At 40.5% G+C, this 13,459-nt stretch overlaps 1 protein-coding gene across 3 annotated transcripts in view; it reads right to left on the bottom strand.

Moving 5' to 3' along the window:
- Positions 1 to 2,540: 2,540 nt before the first annotated feature.
- Positions 2,541 to 13,459, bottom strand: part of MDM2 (MDM2 proto-oncogene) — a 52,704-nt gene continuing 41,785 nt past the window's right edge. For all 3 annotated transcript variants that reach the window (XM_068276700.1, XM_068276699.1, XM_068276698.1), the window contains exon 11: positions 2,541 to 10,964. In XM_068276700.1, coding sequence (XP_068132801.1) covers positions 10,377 to 10,964 — 588 coding nt within the window. In that variant the 3' untranslated portion in view covers positions 2,541 to 10,376. The remainder of the gene's footprint in view (positions 10,965 to 13,459) is intronic.

Raw genomic sequence — 13,459 nt, 5'->3', positions numbered from 1 at the left:
TCCACTAACAAAAACATACCATGCTGTAATTTACCGCTTGGGCGATAACACATGCGGTAATGCTTTATGAATTGAGGCCCCGGTGTGAAAATATCACCTAGAAGAAAACTCAGGTGAAAAAGTGAATTGCATATGGGCCCAGGCCTACAATCAACACCCATCCCCTCCCAATAATTACCACTTCCAGATGATCGGAATGTGCTCTGGCGCTATCCCTGTAGCAGGAGCAGAGTCCCACTACAACTCCACCGCTATTTTGTGAATATCTGCATCCAAATTCACTGCTTCATATCTATCAGATTAATCCAACTGATTATTCATCCAACAATCAGTGAGTTGTATCTCATTGATTTTATAAGATCCAAAGGTCTCTCTTGAATGATGGGGGCTGCAAAATCAATATAGGCTGCTCTAGAAATGACAGGGGCAATTCCAGACAATGTAATGGGAGGTTTTTAATAAAAGCAACTGCTTCTCCTAATGACAGTTGGAGCCAGTGTATAATTGTATCACATTGTACGTTATTTTCTTCAGCAGCACAAGGCATTGTTCTAAATATAAAAAGGACTCTTTTCATACCATGCCTAAAATAAACTAGTACATTGTGTATGCACACTAGAATTTCACTATGACAAAACCACATGTGAAATTTGTTGTTGCCGCATTTGTTTATTTTGTACTTAAATAGAACGATTTGTTAAAAGGGAGTTATTTACTCCAGATGTGCAAACCCACCCCGAAGAGTATTTTATACCCATTTTTGCCTCACGTGTAATCCACTTTGAAAGAGAACTTGAGGGCTGGAACCCACTAGAGCGATTTTTTGAGCATTTAGGGAGGTTTTCAAAAGGCTAGCGATTTCCCTTTTTTTTTGATTAACGAAATCAAACGCAGGACATGCAGCATTTTTGAGCGTTAGCCTTTCTGCAATGTAAAGTATATAAACGCTGGCGTAATCGCTCATGAATATCTATACAGAGCGATTTGCTAGTGTTTTTAAAATAATTGAAAGGACCGTTCAGAATTAAAAAAACGCTAATTGCAAATCACTACACAATCGCTGATTTTTAAAATCGCTTCCAAAATCAACAGAAAATGCTAATTAAATTGCTTACAAAGACGCTCATTAAAAACACTAGCGATAGCGATTTGCAAATTGTAGTGGTTTCCAGGCCTAAAACTGCCCCCTCTACCCTGAAACATCTGTGTGGGCCTTGGCTTCAGTTTAAATTAACTGATCCTAATTTCAGGATGATCATACAGTAATCCAACTACCTTTAAAGCGGACCTGAACTCAGAACTTCCTCTCTGCTCCAAAAGATAAGCAACAGCATAATAACCTTTAAAGTAAAACATTTGTGTTACAGCTGATACAAATCATGCAATACATCTGCAGTGTGTCTACTTCCTGCTTTTATGAAGGCAGACATATTGTAAACATCCTGTGTTCCTGTGTTTACCATTTAGCTGCTCTGCCATGGCAGCCAGCTGCAAGATCAAATTAAAACTTGTTATTAGTGACAGATGGAGGGGGGGGGGGGGGATTAGACAGGCTAAACTCTAGAAATACATACAGGGGGCATTTCTCTATGCTTTCCTTCTGTCCTGTGCAAGAGTTCAGGTCCACTTTAAAGCTGTACTCGACCATTTATGTGATTGGGCAAACCCATAAACACAAACTAAAGCAAGAAGTTTTGCTTTTACTGATGGCTAACACGGTGCAATACTCAAGTGCTACGAACACCCACTAGTGGCAAATTATAGGTGAAGGGAACCTCCTGGAAAGTACACTGTAATGAGTTTCAAACCTGCCAATACACCATAAGCCCTCAAAGCAAATGATAGCTAAAAATAGCAAACAAAAAACAGAGACATGCTTTAAAATTAAATATTTTAATTTTAAATATTTCAAAAAGTTACATTTCTCAAAAGTTTACATACAGTGCATTTAGTTGAATGTTCTGTACAGGGATGAAAATGTACATATCAGCTCTTAGGACTGTGAACTCTTTTCTCAGTGCAAATTAAAGTGCTAAGAGGAGAAAGAACAGAAACACCAACTTCTGTCACTGGTTTTACTCTATGCATTGTAATTGCTTAACAGAGGAGAGATGCAAGCCTGAAATAAATAGCCAAACATTAACAAAAACACACAAAATGAAGATTGATTAAGATCAGATCATTGAGAAATGAGTTAAATATAGTATAAGGTACTATTAATGAGCAAAGGTTTAATTCAGAATTAAATCGTTACAGTTCAAACCTAGAAAACCAAACAAAGTTTCATATTTAATTGACACTTCCAAAATCAAGGGAAACAGGATTAATGAATGTCCAATATATAGTAAATTGTAAAGTGGTCACTTTTACACGGTATTGCTCTTGTGGTGCCAGTAATAATGGTACCACTACAGCTCTTGATCCTTCTGAGCATATACGGCAAGGATTAATGCGCTTTCCTCCCGAATATATATATATATATATATATATATATATATATATATATATATATATATATATATATATTATATATATATATATTTTTTATTTATTTATTTTTTAATTTGTTTTACTGCTCTGATGCAACTATATTCATAAATACCAACAAGTACCTCAAATCCCTGCTAAACCCTGCAAATAAAATGCTGTCAGGGTTTGTATGGCAAAGCTGGTCTCACTTACCATAGCTCATGTCATTGGACAACCTAACGCTAGTCAATGGAAGTTGAATATCTGCAGGCCAGATGGAAATAGTTCCCAGTGCAGTGGTTTTTCTCCCAAATAGCCACTTCTGCCTTGCTGCACTATATGAGTTGTGAAAGACTCAATGGACTATAGCAGGCAAGACCTGCTTTATTGGGCAAAAACTAGAGGGCACATCCTAGCTATGATTTGCTGCTAGAGTTTGGTATAGCTATATCTGCTTACTGCAGCTTAGCCCAGATTTGTTAAACAATTCAACTTCCCATTGTACAAATATATTGGTGAAAAATGACACTAATTTAATACAAACAAATGAGTAAAGATGGACTTCTCTACTCTCATGGCAGTCTTAATTCCATTACTATCACTATTTAGTGAAGTTCACAATGTAAATTTCTCAACCCAAAACAAGTGTTCTCAAGTGTGGCTCATACACATGTCCAATATAATACATAACCAACCGCAGAACAAGTGGTTTACACGACGAGTACATACACACGCCAACCAACTCACTCAAATACTGTGCACACAGGTAAAACGACAAGCTGCGCAACATATCCACATTCAAAACTTGTTCAAACGACCGGTACACGTGGCCAACCTGCAAGTTTGTTGTGCAGGTTGATCCGACGGATGGATCTAGCAAACCACCTGTTAACAGTTGGTTGTCTTCTTGTTTGCCAGCCGTATACACACCCAACTGTCGTCCAACAGACCAAGTTTAAATGATAGTAGGCAGATTTTTAGGACGTGTGTATGAGCCTTTAGATAGTTTTGGAACGATAAGTGCACAGATATGCTGTTAGGCTGTCTGCCAAGCAGCCTGTTTGGTGAAGTGGGGAGAACAAGTGGAAGGTACCCCACTGTGGTAACTTTGTAGTAAATTGTAGTTTGGTTGTTCATGATCCAACACAATGAATCACTTATGACCTAACAATGTCAGAGGAGAAATGTCTAATCAATCTGTAGTCAGTCTAGACTTCCACCCAAGGCAATCAGGAAAGATTGTTTCAACAAATGGAAACCTTAAAGGGGCCCATACACCTAACGATTTTCACAGTGATCGAATCGGCTGTGAAATCGCCGTGCACACCGCTGACAGAACAATCGATTTCCGTCCAAAAATCGATTGTTCCCGTCGATTCTTCCATGCGGAAGATTTCTCTCGATTGCCGGCGGGTCGGGAGTGCGTCGATAGCGGTTTTCGAATGCCCGACGGCCGACGCAATACAGCGGGTATACATAACCTGTTCCGGCCGGCACGAGTCCCATGGTCCTCGCTGTCTTCTTTCCGCGCTGGGTTCCGGACCGACTGCTACACAGAACTTCCTGTCCCGGCAGGAAGTTTAAACAGTAGAGCGCCCTCTACTGTTTAAACTTCCCCTGGACAGGAAGTTCAGTAGCTGCAGGAACGGACTGGAGCCCGGAGCAGAGAAGACGACAGCTGGGACCAGGGGACTCGCGCCGGCCGGAACAGGTAATGTATGCAGGGGGAAGGGGGGGGGGGGGCACGGAAGCAGCGGCAGCTCTACAGATTGTGATCGGTTTCAGGCTGAAATTGATTCACAATCTGTTTGCAGTAAGGTGGCCATACGATCCCTCTCTGATCAGATTCGATCAGAGAGGGATCTATCTGTTGGTCGAATCTGATGGCAAATCGACCAGTGTATGGCCACCTTAAGACTCACTTAAGGTCAGCATTTTTAATCATATAATTCCTTAGCCAACAGGCAAGCAAAATGATGCTGCATTTGCACAGCACTACACTATAAAGGCTAAGGCTGGTCACAATTACAAAACCGTGGCCAAAAAAAAGGAGGAGGAGGTGCGAATAGGTGTGTAGAATCATTGATTATCTCTGCAGTTCTGAAAAGGTACACCTTGGTTCCCACAACAAATATTTATATTTAAATCTCTACCTGTGTGGTTTTACATCAAACAGCTCAGTCAGGCTAAATAAGTCATACATTCCTCCCAATCTCCATAGGGTAGAATTTGGTCAGCAGTTAGCCAAGGATTACATACCGTATGTATAGTGTGTTTTTAAAGACTGTTTGCACTTCAAGCATGTAGTCAGCAGCCAAAGTTGTTAACTGTGGCAAATTGAGTCATGTGTAGTACAATTTTAAGTGGACTATATAACACAACTTTAAAAAAAAACAAAAAAAAAAAAAACACACTTTGGCCACAGATCAACTTTGAAAACATTCCAAATAAAAATTCCATATGCTTAATTTTTGTGTAGTACTGCATTCCCTCAAGATCAGAGGTTACACCCTCAAACATTGCAGCCTGCAGCTGAAATCTGTAACCCAACTATTCAGATATTGCCCTGTCCACAAAAAAGCTGACCACCACATTTTGTACTGTACGTCCCAATTCAGATTTCTAGCAGAAGTCTGCTTATAATCAGTCATTATGCAGTAGTTTGTAGTGTTGATACGGTACAAAATCTTTGCTCTATCACCCCAAAGCTGTTAAATTCTGAAGCTGATTACATGTAGACCATAGGCAACTGGGATAACCCTAGTAGTAGGTTTCTAATAGGAAGAGCAACACATATTAGGTAGTGTTTCTGTTTAAAGTTCAGCTTAATAGGGTAATTTATAGCACATGCACAGATCCTGGTTAGTAAGCAGAACATTCTGCTCTGTTCATCTGTGCTAACAGCGGATTTCTCTCCTCTCTGTGCTGTGAAATAAAAGCAGCCTCAGTCAGCAGCAAGTATGGTTATCTGCTGTGGAAAGTCTAGGTAAATAGACAGCTTCCTGTTTATTTACGTAAGATATCAGTACTTGCTGACAGAGCTACAGAACCCAGTTTTATCTCACAGCATGGAGAGGAGATAAATCAGCTGTTAGGACAGCTGAACATGGGAGGGCGTCACTTGCATATGCAATAAATTTCCCTATCCAGCCAACCTTTGTGAACAGAAACACTACTCAATATATGTGTTGCAGTTCCAGTACAAAAATGCTGCTAGGGTTATCCTAGTAGCCTAAATTTTGCTATATTGCCCCTTCAACTGAATGTGTCGCTGATCTGAGTCTCCATGAAGTGGTCCAATTGTCATTTTCCCTGGAAATCTTAAGAAAACAGACTGCTAAATCAATTTGTAAAATATCCTAAACAATGCATCATTTTCCATAAAGATAACAAAAATAAGACTAAAGCAATAAAACAATTCACTGACAACAAAAAGTTAGGAGATCAGTCAAGAACAAGATCACTAACCCTACTAAGAAAAGGAGGTAGCGAAGGTTGCTTTATAGCTTCTGGGAAATGTGTGCCTGGAAAGAGCAGTACCATTTCTGTATGTTGTGATAAACAAATCAAACATTAGTTTGGAAGTATTAATACAATTAACGACACACCATCATTACAAATATCACCTCTAGAAGGCAGAGTGACAAGACTAAACACCTCAGCTGTATTCAGATGATCACACAGATTTTTCAATCTACATTCAATGTTCTAGCTTGCAAATAAACTGAAGGCACATGAACATTACAGATATGGAGAACTTTAGCAGACACAAAGCCCCATACTGACATTTTATGAAGATTTTGGACCGTTATTCCCAATCTTCTGCACCCAACATATCCTAAGTAAGTGGCAGTCAGGTGGATGAGAGTGTTTGGGCCACTTGTTTTGTTGCCACCTGCAGCAGCAAGTCTCCTGCTTCTCCTCCCCAAGACACTACAAGCCACTGGGTGGAGCTAAGTACACATCTGATGAGCAGAGAAACATGGAGATCTGCACAGAGCTTTATAGAGAGTCTATGCTGTCACTGAAGTATTCGAAAAATGATGGGATCTTGATAAATGATGCCCAAACTTCTAGCATGAACTAATAAGTAATAGGTTTTATAGAAAAATGCAATAAACTATTTTGCTGAGTCACTCATATGCTCTTACTTCTAGAAGCTGAACTGCTCACACAGAACTTACAACACATTAGGACTGGAATGTCACAGGGAGGATTTACTGAAAGGGTATAAGAAAAGATATGCTGTGTTCATTACAACTATTCAGACAGGTGCAGAGAAATTCCTGCTCTATTTTTTACTCCACTGTGCTTGACTGGATTCCAGAAGATCACCTCCCCTTTAGTAAAGCCCCTCCTTCTCACAAACAACAGTAGGCAAATTTCCATTTAGGAAATGTCATTGATCTGCTAGAAAAAAAGGTCTGCAGTGTTGGGAAGAAATGAGCAAAGTTCTGCTGTAGTGCTACAGACTGACAGCCAGAGGCACAGAAAACATTTGCTCTTCCACAACCTATCATAAGTAACACATGGAAAGTACAATTTGAACATTGCTTTCAATATAACTTGAAGCCTACAGCTTCAGCAGAGAAAATTGAGTCATTCACTAAGGTGAACTTTGCATTCCGTGTTAAAAAGTGCATGTAGCATGGATCAGGCAATAGCCCTGTCTCAGCTGTACAAGGAGTATGATGTATGATGTATTTTAAGCACTGCACCAGAGGATAAACATCACTTAAAGGGAACCTTAACTGAGAGGGATATGGATGTTCCCTTTTAAACAATACCAGTTGCCTGGCAGTCCTGCTGATCTCTTTGGCTGCAGTAGTGTCTGAATCACAGACATGCTTGTTCAAGGGCTGTGGCTGAAAGTATTAGAGACACAGGATCAGCAGGAGAGTCAGGCAACTGGTATTATTTTAAAAGGAAAAATCCATAACCTTCTCAGTTTAGGTTCCCTTTAAAGATCTATAGTCCAAAACAGGCTTTGTATCTGAATACAGAAATCACATGCCTTTTACATCTGGACCCTTTCACTATCTCATATTGCCCTGTTATCCCCAATTTCAAAATGATGACCCAGTAAGGAACATGGCACCACCAACAGAAGCCTGTAAATCTGAAATACATAGTTATGCTTAAACCATCTGTTGGGAAATGTACTTATTCTACAATTAAAAAGGACAGACAAACATTTCACAGTTTTCCAGTGCATTTCACCACAGGTGATAGAATATTAAGAAGGCAATGATCAACCAAAGTACTGTAGCCCAAGTGCAGACATGCAGATGCATAAAACTGAGAATGAAGGGATGACATACCAGGCACTTTCATAACATAAAATTCATAAGTTGTGCTAACTTAATTGACCTATATGGCACAACTAGAGAAATATACAATCAACCTACCAATGGGCATACATATTTGAAATGCAGTTCTCAATAGGCCAAACTGCAGCTACAAAGCTGTAGAACGTTGGCATGGTGATCACAGGTGCCTGTACATACTCCCATGTTCTATAAAGTAAAACTGCCAATATGGAAAAAACTATGAAGCTGATCAATGATGGACTGCAGTGCACTGGCCAGTTGTGAGGTGTCCTAGCCCTAGATGAAAAAATAAAGGACTGTTAAAAAAAATGAATGCAAATACTACTCAACGACACTGCCTGCATTCAGCCAGACCTCGAGATGAACCAGGTTCTTCAAAAAACAAATCACCGTGTGGGTTTTTAACAAGAAGAAGCAGCCCAAGCTCCCCATTCCTGTTCAATAAACCTTGGAGTTTTTTCAGGATACTATAATAATGGATGCTTTTGAAGCATTATTTTTCATTTTTTTTGCAGTGGCTTTCGACTACTGTGGAAACATCAAATCAGCCACAATATTTTATATTAAGAGTCAGGGAAACTCCACCACTTGGCTACAAAAGCCAATATGATGCTCATTGGCACCAGAAGTCCTTCAGCAACAAATGAGGAGGAGAGGTTTCCCTGCCTTCACATTATAAAAGAGCAGAGATGATTGGTGTACGATCGCTGTGGAAATAAATGTAAGGCCACTCAATTCAGGGTATTTTCACACAAAACTTGGATTTCTGGCGTGGTATGCACTGAACATGCCAGTATTTAAAGCGAACCTGACACCAACCAATTCTTTGCCTGGACAGTAAGTTACTGCCACCTACAACAATCATTCAAGAACCTCCTGGTTGACCATTTAGGAATAATTGATGTACAGACATATGTTTTTCAGTACAGACATGTGGAAGAGGAAGAGCAGGAGTCTTCCCCACCTGATATACAATAACAGCAAGATGGATTAAACACAATACTAATGGTAATGTCGGTGGCATTGTGGGATACGTACTAACAACAGATTTTCAGGTTTCATCCCTGGCATTGAAAATGGAGCGTGAAATCATAGCTTAAATCTGGGGACTTTTGTAATGAAAGGGACACCATTTAATGCAGCAATTAAGTGATACCCTCCTCTGATCACACAATACCAGGTGGAGGTGCAAATGGAGTACTAAAAATCTGACTCTTTGTAACATTTTATGATTTTAACAAGTGTGGTATTAAAACTCAAGAACATAAAGCAAATAAAAAATAAAAAAGGGGGGGGGGGGGGGGGGAAGAACCCTGAATACATACATTCCCTTTAAAGTATACGTGAGGGAAAAACAGTTTAAAACTATACTTACCTAGATTACCTATAAGTTCTTCAGACATCTCCAGGCTCCTTATTGTGTTTGGCCTACCCTCAGTCTTTCAGCTGTAGACTCATTCGTAGCTCCGACTGGGACCAGTTAGGGCACGGCACATGCGCCGTCCATTTATATCGTGGTCCTGCATGGCTGTGCACTGCAGCCATTGCTTAGAGCATCCTGGGAATGCGCACTTCGGACACAGTTAGAACTGCGCATGTCCAGATCACTCAGTGTGATTGTTTATACACAAAGTCGTGCTGAAGCACCTGGATGTATTGTGCAAGCGACCACTGGAGTTCGGAATGGAGACTGGACACAATAAGGAGCCCAGAGAGCCTATAGATCATCAAGGAAAGTATATATTTTAAAATGTTCTTCCCCCTCAGGTTTTCTCTGAGGAGTCAAGGCACCTGAAGAGGCACCAAGAGACAGCATTATAGGATATTGTTTTCACTATTCTACAAATGTTGTAGGTTTGTGCCATGGAAGTCATGTCATAGTGACCAGGGAACATACAACCTCAAAGAGGAACCATAATGACATATAGTAGAATATAATAAATTATTCAGGATAGCCATGTTTACCTTAATTATCCTGGGTTCAGCATCAGAAATCTTCATATAGCCATATATTGCTGTATATTCATATGTAGCCCCCCCTCCCGTGATGTTTAGCTTAGGCAATGAAGTCATACAGCCTTCTACTCCAAAGCACTCAGAGATCAACGGATGTTCCGGTTCCCTTTACAGAGGGGGGGAAATTAAAAAAACATTCCACAGTGACTCACCTTACCAGCAATAAAAATGCCAGTGTCTCTGATACATGTAAGAATGTTACCCAAGGTATGGTAAGATTTTATAATGGGCAAAAATTTATAAAGGATTATAGTAAATAATTAGAAATTTTACTAATTAACTTAAAGTTCGTAAAGTTCCTCTAATATATTGGGGACTAGAAAAAGTTTATAATCTGAAGTCATTTTACAAACTATAGGATTTTAACTATTTACAAATTCTTAAATAAACATATGTTGAAGACCTCTTCATGAAATCACTATTAATGTGCACAGTGACTATTACAGTTTGATAGTCCATTCTCCCACCGGCTGTAAAAAATATATATCTTCTGTGTAAGTAAAGGTTGCACTATTCAGAATTTGTGTTTTCTTAATATGTCCTGTAGATCAGGGTTATGGATTAGCTGAAGTAGGTTAATACAATCATCTGGATTGGCTGCCTGCAGACGGGGCAAGGCTTGTTCCTCTTCTTCAGTTTCTTGGCACAGGTAAAGCACGCCATGAGGTGTCCTGTTCTGCCATGCACAATACACCCATTCTTTGGCCTTGTCTGGCAAATGACACAAGGGTCTATACTGGACAGCGGCAGTCTTCGTTCTGACCTATCATCATACGCTTGCTCCTGCTCATTTTCTCTACGCTCCTCCTGACTGCAGTAAGCCATACTTCCAGATGTGGAAGGCTGGGAAAAGTATTCTGTCTCCTGGGATTCTGAGCTTTGGATTCCTTCATCATCTTTTTTGTCTATTCCTTCAGCTTCTTTAATTTTTAGGCTTGACTCTTGTGAATCTGTCGTTTTTGCCTTTTTGCCATCTGGTACATCTATGCCCTCATCTTCTAGGCAATCTTCCATCTCTTTCCTCTTTATGGAGTGAGTTTTTTCCACCTTCTCATCAGGAAGCCAGTCTTGGCGGAGAGACCAGCACCTATGACAGTACCTTGGTATAGGAGGATTCATCTCATCACACTTTGAACATTTCCAATAATCCTGAAATGACATTTACAAAACATATTTACTACAGAGCAACCCAACATCGGTCCCAAGATAAAACGCTTTGAAAAGGGGCATTCTGACCGAAGGTGTAGATTTGGGTTGGACTTTATCTCAGATATAAAATTCTGTGTTCTGCCCACCAATAAGAAATATACCCATACTCATAAGTTCTAGTGGAGAAGAGTCCATACATACTTTAAAGCGGTATAAAACCCTGACATAATATTCAATAAAAACATGTTTTCCTAGTTTTTATATGCCATACGGTTATATTTGCTTTTTGCATAAGCATTATTATTCATTTAGAAATTACAAGTTCCCAAAGTACAGTTTTTTGCTCTGAGGGCGGACATTGCATTTTATTCATAACTGTTTTTTGATTTTGTAATATAAGCAGAAATGCTTTCCGAGTGTCTGACTGTGTTCAGGAGAGTCTGCAGTGTCAGAAGTATTTACTTAATTGTATCAAGTGAGCAATGTAAACCCAAGATAACATTATCTCCAGGTCGAATGCGTCCAGCTTTCTCTATAGGGAACTTGTAAGTCCTGTGTTTAACTAACTGAATGCTGTTCTAGTAAAAAAATAAAATAAAAAAAAAAGGCGGTAGTATATATGCTGTAAATCTTTTAGAGCAAAGAAGAAATGCTGGGTTTTATTCCGCTTTAACACAAATGGAGTCAAAAGTAAACAGAGAATATTTGTTGTTGAGGTATGGGCACAGCCACAGCATATCTTTCAACACCTAAAAGCTGTATGTATATAGATAGAGATAGATAGATAGAGAGATTGAGATTTTTTTTTTTAAAGCCTGGTAACAGCTCCTGTGAACATATTCAGGGGCTGCATAGATACACAAACTTCTGACCTAAAAACGAAGGCATCTCCAGCAGTGTGTACAGTGGCGGAGGTGGCGCAACCATGCAGATTCTCTAGAGATTTCATGCTGAAATCGATCCGGAACCAGCCTGTGGTTTATGGGCAGCGAACAGATCTCTCGCCCATCAGAGACAGGATGTGTCTCTTGGTCAATCTGCCCATATATAATCGCTAGATATACCTCTCCAGAGATGTCCAAGAATCCTCAGTGGCTCTACTAGAAATATATAGGAGAGAACAGAGGCGCCAAAAGGATAAAAGGAGTTTTAAATGAGCTTAAAAGGCAAACATTTGGTAATTAGAGGAGGCAGTGGTGGACTTACCTCCTCCAAGCAGCCACAACACGACTGTACATTCAGTCTATTTATTAACCAACTCCAGATAAAACAAAGCAACGCGTTTCACGGGTCAGTGCCCGCTTCCTCAGGCAATAGAAAAAGGAGTTACAGCATCTAGCAAAACAAACAACACTCAGCACCTCTGAGGTGCTAGATGCTGTAACTCCTTTTTCTATTGCCTGAGGAAGCGGGCACTGACCCGTGAAACGCGTTGCTTTGTTTTATCTGGAGTTCGTTAATAAATAGACTGAATGTGCCTCCCTTTGAGAAAGCCGGAAGTGGCCGGCGAAACATGTCAGGGCATCTGGCGTGACTCTACCGCACTGCCGCTCTGCCGGGCTTGCCCCCTGCTGCTCTCTGCCAGTCCGCTACAACCATCTCACGGTCCTGCTGTGTCCAGTGCTAGCCATTGCAAGCAGTGGCGGGAAATTACGCCTGGGAATCCGTATCTGCATCAGCAACATCTGATCTTGGTGAGACTCCTTCCTGGTTCCTCCCCTAGCCTTGGGCCCTGGCGGTGGGTTGAGGAACCTTGAGCACAAGCAGCAATCTTGGAGTGCCGTCGCCCGGAGTGGGTACAGTATATGGCTTTTTATGCAATCAATACACCTGTGAACTAAACTCAATGCTTGACCTATATGCGGATTTGCCGCTACAATCCACCCTGCTTGCTTAAGCCTTACCTATTTCTGGACCTGAACTGTATCTGGTCATCTGCTGAATCTTCTGGCTGGCAAATTAACACTCTGCATCTGTTGCTTCTACGGCACTATTTACAACTTTGCTTATGCTAACCTTCTCCGAGCAGGACACCAATCATCTGCCATATTGATACGGTTATTTTGAACTTTTTTTGGGATCCCTAACCACACTAGGTGGTTCAAGCTAGGAGTGGTGGTGTGTGGTGATGTAAGAGAGCTGCGGTGTGGCGCGTTCTGGCGAGCGGCTGATGTGTGGGCTGTTTTTAGGGGTAATTCTTTGGGGTTTTTGACAATAATTAATAAAGGTTTTGTATTTTTATAAATCTTGTGTTTATAGTGAACTTATTACACATGCCTCCCAACCCCCCTTTTCCCTTGACCTTTACGCTATTGAATGTACAGTCGTGTTGTGTCTGCTTGGAGGAGGTAAGTCCACCACTGCCTCCTCTAATTACCAAATGTTTGCCTTTTAAGCTCATTTAAAACCCCTTTTATCCTTTTGGCGCCTCTGTTCTCTCCTATATAATATTGTATCCACCCTGGGTGGAGGGTTGCGACCCTTTTCTACTATCT

Source organism: Hyperolius riggenbachi, chromosome 3, assembly GCF_040937935.1.
Source record: "Hyperolius riggenbachi isolate aHypRig1 chromosome 3, aHypRig1.pri, whole genome shotgun sequence".
NCBI lineage: Eukaryota > Metazoa > Chordata > Amphibia > Anura > Hyperoliidae > Hyperolius > Hyperolius riggenbachi.
This window is presented reverse-complemented; position numbering and strand designations above follow the sequence as displayed.